General features: G+C 47.4%; 1 protein-coding gene and 1 pseudogene across 2 annotated transcripts; both read right to left on the reverse strand.

Annotated features, from left to right (window-relative positions):
- Positions 1 to 1484: 1484 nt before the first annotated feature.
- Svbp (small vasohibin binding protein) lies at positions 1485 to 7248 on the reverse strand. Of its 2 annotated transcripts, none has more exons than XM_005353346.3 (3): positions 7111 to 7248; positions 6583 to 6732; positions 1485 to 1832 (listed from the first exon to the last, which is right to left on the reverse strand). In XM_005353346.3, exons 2-3 carry the CDS (start codon positions 6694 to 6696, stop codon positions 1746 to 1748), a joined length of 201 nt encoding a protein of 66 aa, XP_005353403.1. In that variant the 5' UTR covers positions 6697 to 6732; positions 7111 to 7248; the 3' UTR covers positions 1485 to 1745. The 2 variants fall into 2 exon arrangements, with proteins under 2 accessions (XP_005353403.1, XP_005353402.1); XM_005353345.3 differs by lacking the exon at positions 7111 to 7248 and adding an exon at positions 6827 to 6988.
- A 1270-nt stretch (positions 7249 to 8518) lies between these two features.
- Positions 8519 to 8840, reverse strand: LOC113456629 (annotated as a pseudogene).
- Between the last annotated feature and the right edge of the window lie 888 nt (positions 8841 to 9728).

Here is a 9728-nt window from a genome sequence, read left to right on the forward strand (position 1 = left end):
AAGAGCGCCTTTTAAGGTTTACTAGGGACTCAGGTGGGAGTTATGCCCCAGCTGTGCTGCTTCCTGAGCACAGGTGTGCTACAGATGTGGCGCTCTCCATCGCACTGACTCAAGTGAAGCAGAAATAGTAACATCCTCCTGAAGACACCAAGAAGCTAAATGACTTGCCCAAGGTCGCTCGACAAATCCTGACAGTTCTGGAAGACAGCTGTCCCAGTCCTCCAGCAAACTCCAAAGTCCTCCATCCTACTCCAGTCTCCTGTAGTCCCTGGGCTCTGTCATTACCAGTAGGAGTAGCCTCTCTCTGGCCTGTTCCTGTTCTCTAATCATCCCTCAGGATGCTTCTAGCAGCTCAGTTTCAACTGCAGTAGAAACTCTAACACATGAGCCTTAGACACCTTTCAAAGTCCCTCACCCTCTTCCAGTTCTCATTCACTCTGAGTCAGGGCCTCACTGTGTAGCCCAGGCTGGCCTCCAACTTCTGATCCTCCTGCCTCAGCCTCCCAAGTGCTGGGATTACAGGTGTGTGTCACCACGTCTGGATCTCATTTACTTTTTCACACAGCTGAGAGCCGGGTCCGTCGTTATAATGCATGCACTGGGAATACGCACCTCCCTATTCTTTGCTTCCACTTTAGCTGCTGAGCAAAGCCCTGGTTCACTTAACCGCAATTCTCCATCTCCTGTGCCTCCCCTCCAGCAGGGCTGAGAACACTGCATGACTGCGCTGCTTGGTGTCTATGTCTGCTCATCCCCAGTGAAGCCTTCCTGCCGCCCAGCTGTCATCCCACGTGTCCCTGTTTTCACTCTTTGTGCAACTAGACTGTTGCTTCATACCCTCTCTACTCAAGCACCCATCACCTTCCCTGTCCACTCTTGTCACCCTGCTTCTTGCTCTCCAAAGAGCTTCCACACTTACCTTACCAAATCCACCGACCCCTGCGTCCTTTCCCCTTGAGGGAAGTAATGATCTGTCCTTATTCCCAAGGCAAAGCAGCTCCTCTGTCCCCGTGGACACTAGATCCCATTCCGTGTGTGTCTTTGTGTGTTTGAGACAAGGTCTCATTATGTAGCTTTGGCTAGCCTGGGACTTGCTATGTAGAACAGGTTGACCTCAAACCCACAGGTATCTGCTTGCCTCTGCTTCAGATTACTAAAGGTATGTGCTACCATGCCAGCTCTTTTTAAAAGACAGTTTATTTTTAACTGTGTACACACACACACACACACACACACACACACACGTCTTTGTGGGTATAGGCGGGGGTGAGGTGCTCAGAGTACAGAAAAAGATGTTGGAAGCATGGAGCTGGACTTCAGGTGGTTGTAAAATGTTGGAGATGGATGCTGGGAACTGAACCCGGGTCCTCTGCAAGAGCAGTCAGTGCTCTTAACTGCTGAGCCATCCCTCGAGCCCTCACCCTCTCCATTCTTTATTCCACTTTCTGTGAGCAGCCATTCCCACCCTAAAGTAAGAACAAATGAACATTTTGCATTTTATTATTTTCAGGGAAGACGCACAGTTTCACTAGAAACAATGATTTTTCTTGAACAGTAGAAAAAAGGCCTTTAAAAAAAAAAGCTGCTGTCTCAGATGAAAAGTCTATCCAGCAAGCACTGGGCCAGTTCTGAGAGGAGGAACCAGTGTGGTGAAAGTTACCTACAGGAAGTTCAGTGCAGAGTTCTCCACAAGTCTTGTTTAGTTCCGAGAGGCTCCAGTTCCTCAGACTAGGATGCAGGTGGGCTCACTCCCCAGGGGGCTGCATTTGCTTACAGAACTCATCAAACTGCTGCTGCTCCAGCTCTGTCATGACTCTGTTGAGAGCGTAGATCTGAGGGGAGAACAGATACATTAGCAGTGGAAGAAGCTGCATTTCCACAGGAGGGGCTGTGAACAGCAGCTTCTGTTGGGGGAGTGGAGCGAGCAGCAGGGAGGGTGTGGTCTTAAGAGGACAGTACCTGACAGGTCTGAGAGAAGTCAAGGGGGGCAGCAGGCCATGCACTGGAGAGAATCTTGAAAACATTTTAAGCTTGATGGTGGAGGTTGTCTTCTTACCCCACACATAAATGTAGCAAGGAAAAAAATGTTCAGAGGAGAGCCAGTTCAGGGCCAGAAAGGTTTGTCCCCAGCACCCACAACTGCCTTTAACCAGTTCCCGGGGATCCTATGCCCTCATCGCCTCCATGGGCATTGCTTACTTGGTTCACAGAGATATTTGCAGACAAAACACTCCTAAAGGGGCTGGAGAGATGGCTCAGTGGTTAAGAGCATTGCCTGCTCTACCAAAGGTCCTGAGTTCAATTCCCAGCAACCACATGGTGGCTCACAACCATCTGTAATGGGGTCTGGTGCCCTCTTCTGGCCAGCAGGCATACACACAGACAGAATATTGTATACATAATAAATAAATAAATATTTAAAAAAAACACTCATAAAAATAAAGGTATCTGAGAGGCACTTGGAGGCAGAGGCAGATGGACCTTTGTGAGTCTGAGGACAGTCTAGTCCACATAGTGAGTTCCAGAATAGCCAGTGCTATATATAGAGACCATGCCTCAACAAAACAAAATCTGAGAGGCAAAAGTGGGATAGAAGTTGGGATGGCTCAGCAGTTAGAGCACTGCTGCTCTTACCATGGGACTGAGGGATTCAGGCCCCAGCACCCATGCTCCAGGCAAACATAAATATACATAAATAATGGTTAAAAAATAAATCTTAAAAAAATGGTTGTGTGTGTGACTCATGTCTTTAATCCCAGCACTCTGGAGGCAGAGGCAGGAAGATCTCTGAGTTCAAGGCCAGCCTGGTCTACATAAAGAGTTTCAGGCCAGGCAGTAAGTTCATAGAGAACAGCAAAGGAATGATTAGCATAAAATTAAACAAAGCAGCTTATGTGAATGGGCCATGACCAGAAGTGAGCACTGGAACTTCCCAGTTACTGGTCTATTTCCAGTCTTTTTCCCCTTTCCTTTTTTTTTTTTTCCTCTTAGAGACAAGGCTTCACTATGTTACTTAAGCTGGTCTTGAACTCATGTACTTATTGATCCTCCTCAGCCTCCCAAATGCTGGGACTACAAGTGTGTGCCACTGGGCTTGGCTTCAAGTTCAGTTTCTTAGGCTGAGTGGTAGGTACGAGGGTGTTTATTCTTCTTATACCACACATGGTTACACGTGTACTTTATAATATATTTGAAAAGCAGAAAAGTCTCTGCTTTGTAGGTTTGATACCTGCCAGCCTTTGTGATCTGTATAGTACTTTCTGTTCTGGGACTGACAGGCATATTAAGTGCGCTCTGGAGACCTTCCAGTCAAAGAGAGAATGGTAGGAGAAAGGGGGAAATAAGCAGGGCATACAGAGATTTACAATGTCCAGGGTGTCTGAGCTAAGGAGTGAGACTTTCGGCCTAGAAGGAAAGGATCACAGCAGTGTGATGTGCTGTTCCAACTGATAGCAAATCCCCATCCTCAAACACGGCATGCCTCCTTTCTGGAATATGGCATCTTTATCCCTTCCTCCTGAAGAGGTGATGGCACATTTCTCAAGGAGATTCCATTCCATTCTGGGGAACACAGACAAAATAGCAAGACAGCTGTTGGGGGAGCAAATGGTGGCCTGGGGCCGGGGTGTAGCTCAGTGGTAGAGCACAGGCACATACAGACTCTGGGCTCAAGCCTTACACGACAGGTAAAACCATGAGGTGACTAAGTAGGGAGCACTGCTCTGACCACAGGCCTGTCCCTACTATGGCCGGACTCCGGTCACCCCACTCCTTTTCCAGAAGGATTCACAAAGGCTAAGTGGGAACTAGTAACACCTGCTCAGCATTTGCTCACACATGTGCAGGCCTGGCTCAGGCTGACATAGAGGAGCTAACAGGTGCTGCTGCCAGCGTGCACACCCAATCTGACACCTCAGCAAGCAAATCTGGATACAACCAGCTGGTCCCTCTAAGTCCACATGGTAAGAGCACATCGGCTTGGAGGCATGGTGTCTCCAGACCGTGATCACTGTTGACTGTCAAACACCTTCTGTGCGCCAGGCACCGTGCTAAGTGCTTTCCATATGTAATTTCTATTCCTTATGATACTGTGAGGTAGATACCACCACCCTCATTTTACCAAAGAGGCATCAAGGAAGTGGTGTTCAGAAGTCTGTTTTCCGAGGTCATGTGGGAAGAATGAGTGGAAGCCAGCAGGGACAGGAACAATGCCCTCCACATCTATCTTTCAGTGTGCGCAGAACAATTTGGGGGCTGTTTCTTACAGCTCCCCTTGAACTGTCTGCTAAAGCACAAAGCAGTTAAGGTCATCTTGGATCTGGGTAAAGAAAGGGCACATTTATTTATTTATTTATAGAATGGAGGACCACAGCTTTCAGATGCCCTGCTTAGGCCACGGGGAGACTTTGGGGTGCAAGGGAACTTCAGACATGCTCCCGAGTTTATTATGATTACTGGAATGCACACTCTATGAAGGCAGACACTGTTGTGTCTTGTCCTGTCATGTGTCTCACTCAAGCCCATATGCTGGTACAACAGCTGGGCATCTGTTTAATAAATGGATCCAGTAAACAAAGTTGGACAGTATCAACTGTCAGACCAAAAGGAACAAGAAGTATCTCACATGACCAACAGAAGAATCCCTCTGAAAGTTATTTGGCAATGTCTAAGAAAATTGAAATGGCACCTGGTAATTTCTCTGGTCATACCTCGCAGAAATCCTAGCATAGATGCCAAGAAGCACCTAAAAGGTTTTCTTTACTACAAATGTTTGTAAAAAGCAAAATGATAAATAATTACAATATCCATCACAGGAGGAACAGGTGAACACTGAATAAGGCGGTTCAGGGGCTAGAGAGAGGGCTCAGTGGTTGAGAGCCCTTGCTTCTCTTCCAGAGTACCCTGGTTCGAATCTCAGCACCTCTGTCAGTGCTCATAATCACCTTACTGTAATTCCGTTCTAAAGCATCTGATGCACTCTTATGGCCTCCATGAGCACCTGAACTCATGTCCACATACCCAACAAACTCATAATTAACAATAAATCTTTTTGCCGGGCGGTGGTGGCACACGCCTTTAATCCCAGCACTTGGGAGGCAGAGGCAGGTGGATCTTTGTGAGTTAGAGACCAGCCTGGTCTACAAGAGCTAGTTCCAGGACAGGCTCCAAAACCACAGAGAAACCCTGTCTCGAAAAACCAAAAAAAAAAAAAAATCCCAGCACTCGGGAGGCAGAGGCAGGTGGATCTCTGTGAGTTCGAGACCAGCCTGGTCTACAGAGCTAGTTCCAGGACAGGCTCCAAAGCCACAGAGAAACCCTGTCTAAAAAAAAAAAAAAAAAAAAAAAAAAAAAAAAAAAAAAAAACCAATAAATCTTTTTTAAAAGTTTATAAAGTAGACACTATAAAGAACAAAGAAAACAGATCAAGAGTAACATGAACAGCTCTAAGAGCCATGCAAACGAAGCTCAAATGTACAGATAATGTATTCAGCTATGTGAATGAAAATGCATCTAAAAAAAAGGGGGGAGGGTAGAGGCATGCAGATCGCTGAGTTCTGAGTTCGAGGCCAGCCTGGTCTACAGAGTGAGTTCCAGGATAGTGAGTTCCAGGACAGCTAAGGCTATACAGAGAAACCCTCTCTTGAAAAAAATAAATAAAATAAAAAAGGCTTTACCTATGGAGATAGAGAAAAGGTGTAAGACAAATGGTCAAAGGGGACAGTAAACTAACTTATGTGACTTTATTTATCTTAAGAAAATTCTATGAAAATTCAATCCCACTGACCACTACCAAGTCGGAGAAAGCTATATTCTAAAATTCCTCAAAAACACGCGCAACGAAGAGGCAGAAAAGACCAGCAAGCTTATTCCTGATACTAAATATTAAAATACTCACGTCTGGATATGGTTCATTGGCAATGTAAACGTTTTAAAGCTTTTTATTCTTAAAATGCTTAAGTGTTGAGAGAACAAAGAGACACAGGGTGGGCTCAAAGCCTGGGCCTTTACATGGTTAGGAGCAGACGCTTAAAAATTGGTGGTGTTGTGTGTGCGTGTGCATGCCCCGACCATGTGGAGGTCAGAGGACAGTTTCCTGTAGTCCTTCTCTTCTACCTATATATGGATTCTGGGGAGCAGACTCAGGTAGTCAGGCTTCTGCCGCAGGCACTCACCCACTAACTAGCTACTTTTCTCACCAAATGCACACGTGTAGCCGGGTCCCAGGACACACTAGCATTTCATGAATTCTGATCCATTCATTTATTCATATTCTCCCCCCCCATCCTTCCTTCATCCGCGGCCGCTTTTTCTCTTTTCACGCGTTCCTCAGATCCCTAGCACAAAAGCTCTGTGCCAGGAGTCACCAGAGACCTGGTGGTACAGGTGGGGATCCTGACACTAACTTGGCCTGTGACTCTCGGCTTCCACTTTACCATTCTAGACCTCGATGGCTTTTCTTCCCCGAAATATCCTGCCTAGAGACAAGCAGGGACCCCTAAGCAGTTTTCTCTGCTGTGTTTTCTTCCAGCACTTTCTCCTTCAGCTGACACAGGCACTGTGAGCCCCCCTCCTAAGTCTCACCTCTGCTCTTTGTCTTTGCTTCAGCTCCTGCTGGGCAGATTTCTGCTTAGCCTTCTCCACTCTGAAGGCAGGTTCTTTAACTTTGGATTTTTCTTTCCGGGCAGGTGGATCCATGGCTTGGCTTCTGAATGCTTTTTGGTCAGCTCTGACCTGATGGTACAAAAAGAGAAGGGCTTGCTAGTCTTTCTCCCAACTCCCTCGCTTGGCAGCGAGGCAGGGTGCCCTGGAGTCCCACTGCCAGCACCTCGCTGTGTGTTGCTAGCCGAGTCTCCTCACTTCGGAGTCTCAGTTTCCTGCACAATGGGACAGCAGTCATTTTCTGGGCCTTTCCCTACCAACACCGGGTGAGCAGCCGATGAAAAGGACCAAGAAAGCAGCTCCAACCCGGGGGCGTGCGCCACGGCCGGGTCTCTGAGGCCGAGGGGCAAGCAACTTGGTCCTGGCAGCGCCCTCAGCCAGCCCCGCCCTCCCGGCCTCCCGACCCCTCCGCAGCAAGATGGCGGCTCGGGGGTCCGCGCCCTTCCCTACCCGGTCTCGGGCTCCTGGCCTCCGCCACGTCGCAGACCAGCCCCCACGCGGGGATCAGCTTCGCCTTCCCCTTCCGCGGGACCGGAGCGCCCAGCCCCGCTGCCCTTGAACTGGGCGGGCCGCGCCGGGGAGGGCGGGGCCGCGGCCTAAGGTGTCCCTCCCGCAGGAGCCACTGCGCGCGCGCAGACAGCTCACCTGGGCGTGGCCAGACTGAGAAAGGCGGAGTCGGAGGCGGGTAGGGCGGGGTCTGTGGCTGGAGGGCGGGACCTGAAAGTGGGAGGGGAGGGACCTGTGGCAGGGACGTTCTTACAGGTAACCAAAGCTTTTCCAGGCTTCTAGTTTCTGGGACAACTGCAAGACTTTGAAGGGCGAAATGTGATTCCTGGGACTGGAGTTGGTTAGCACTGGAATTTTGAGCATCAGGTTCTAAAAAGTCAGGATTGCTGACTGCTTCCTTCCTGATTTACAGGTTTTTCTTTAAGGAGGATCAAATGCTATTCTGTTTGCCAATCCTGTTTGCCACAGTGCTTTGAAAGCTTTGAAAAAAATAACATTTGGAGCTGGAGAGATGGCTCAGTGGTTAAGAGTACTGACTGCTCTCTCAGAGGACCCGGGTTCAGTTCCCAGTACCCACATGGCAGCTCACAACTGTCTGAAGGTCCAGTTGCAGGGGATCTGATTGATACCTTTGTACCAATGCACATAAAAAATAAAGTTAAATAAACCATAAAATAAAAAAATAACATTTTAAATACACGGCCCCTAGTCAGGTCTAGTGGTGCACACCTTTAATCTCAGCACTGGGGAGGCAGAGGCACGAGGGTCTCTGAGCTGGGGGAAGGGAGGAGTGGAAAGAGAAAGACACCATGGATAATCAAAGGGGTGTAAAATAAAATTTCTAGCTATCGTTTTCATTTGTTATCTTAGCAAGAATTGACTAAAGAAGAGAAGGTAGAGGAGGATCCAGAGTAATAGCAATAGCTGCTTCCCTTTGGGTCTTCCTATCTTCCTGGCACTCTTCTTAGAACATTACATTACTAAGTCCCTAGTCCTCATAATAAGGATGTAGTCTATAGACATGTACCAATAAGCTATCTTCTTCTTCTTTTTCCTTTGAATGAGTTGGTTTAATTCAAAGTGATACCGAATTCAGAGTGCAACAAAGACGAAACAGCAGGCTCTGGCAGGATTCCAGACTGAGTTTACTTTCAATTCACAGCTGAGGTAGGAACTGCTGAACAGTGGAGACAATGAGCCATTGTATTATTTATTTTATTTTTTTCCTATTCAATATTTTTTATTGCTTTATAAATAATACCATTCAAAATTTCCACCTCCCCCTCCTCCCATTTCCCTCCCTCTCCCCCCTTATTATTATTATTATTATTTTTACAAAAGTTTATTACAATGTTCAACAGGCTCCAGGATAACACTTCATTCTAGCTGTAGATGGCAAATATGTTATGGCAGGGAATCCAGATGTTTACATAGGAATGGAAGAGGGTCACCATCATCTCAGATATGAGGAACAGCTTACTTTTGTCAGATTTCTTAATTCCACCTGTGGCCAGGGGTCCCTTCCCCACAGCCTTGGCTTTTAGCTCCTCCAGTTTCTTCTGCTCCTCTTTTTGTTTCTGCTCGAAAGCCTTATCTTCCTCGTCCATTTCCTTGGCCTGCTTCTTGGGCTGTTTCAGGGGCTTCTTTTTGTCACCTTCCCGGCCCGACATGGCACCTCCAGACACCCCCTTCTCCAGATCCCTTCAGACCTGCTTCTTTGTCTTCTGTCAGAGTGGTAAGGATTTCTGTGCAGGACAGCGCACACTTAATCCCAGTACTCCAAAGGCAGAGGCAAACAGATCTCTGTGTATTTGAGGTCAGTCTGGTCTACCTAGCAAATTCCAGACCTCGCAGGCCTACACATTAAGCATCCAGTGGGGAGTCCACAAGGACTCTCAGGTACTTTCAGTCTAAGTGGGAGTTGTTATATTGTCTTGGGAGGCTAAGTCTGCATTAGATTTTAAAACCTTAAAAATGGGCATAATCACACACACACACACACACACACACACACACACACACACACACACAGATTAATTACCGCTTGCTTCCATTTATACAAGGTATCAAAAGTAGTCAAACTCTAAGAAACAGAAAGGGCCAGGAGCTGGGGCGGGGGTGGGGAGTGACTGCCAGGGTATGTGTGTGGGGAGTGGTTGCCAGAGAATGGGGGGGAGTAGACAGGAGAGTTATTGTTCTATGGGTATAGAGTTCATTTTGCAAGACAAAATTCTAGAGAGTTGGTGTATAGCAATGTTAATACTTTTGTATATAGACTTTAAATGACTGAAATGTTGTGCCTCTAATCCCAACGACTGAAAAAGCCGAGGCAGGAGGATCACAAGTTGAATGCCAGCCTGGGCTATATACAGAGTAAGTTAAAGATCAGCCCAGGGCACCTCACTGAGACTCTATCTTAATAAAGGAAGAGGAGGGTTGGGGATGCAGCTCAGTGGTCGAGCGCCTGCCACAGTGTGTGTGAGACCCTAAAGTCAATCCTCAACACCTCCCAGAGGGGAGCGGAAAGGTAAAATGGTTTTACCCCAGCTTTATTTAAGAGT

The sequence above is a fragment of the Microtus ochrogaster genome, chromosome 10, assembly GCF_000317375.1.
Source record: "Microtus ochrogaster isolate Prairie Vole_2 chromosome 10, MicOch1.0, whole genome shotgun sequence".
Classification (NCBI taxonomy): Eukaryota; Metazoa; Chordata; class Mammalia; order Rodentia; family Cricetidae; genus Microtus; species Microtus ochrogaster.

Excerpts from the sequence above, each read along its gene's own strand:
- Svbp (XM_005353345.3), bottom strand. The coding sequence starts at position 6,898 with ATGACTGCTGTCCCATTGTGCAGGAAACTGAGACTCCGAAGTGAGGAG. Across the intron at positions 6,733-6,826 it reads GGCTAGCAACACACAGCGAG|GTCAGAGCTGACCAAAAAGC; the intron begins GTGCTGGCAGTG and ends TTGTACCATCAG. Across the intron at positions 1,833-6,582 it reads AGCAAAGACAAAGAGCAGAG|ATCTACGCTCTCAACAGAGT; the intron begins GTGAGACTTAGG and ends TTCTCCCCTCAG.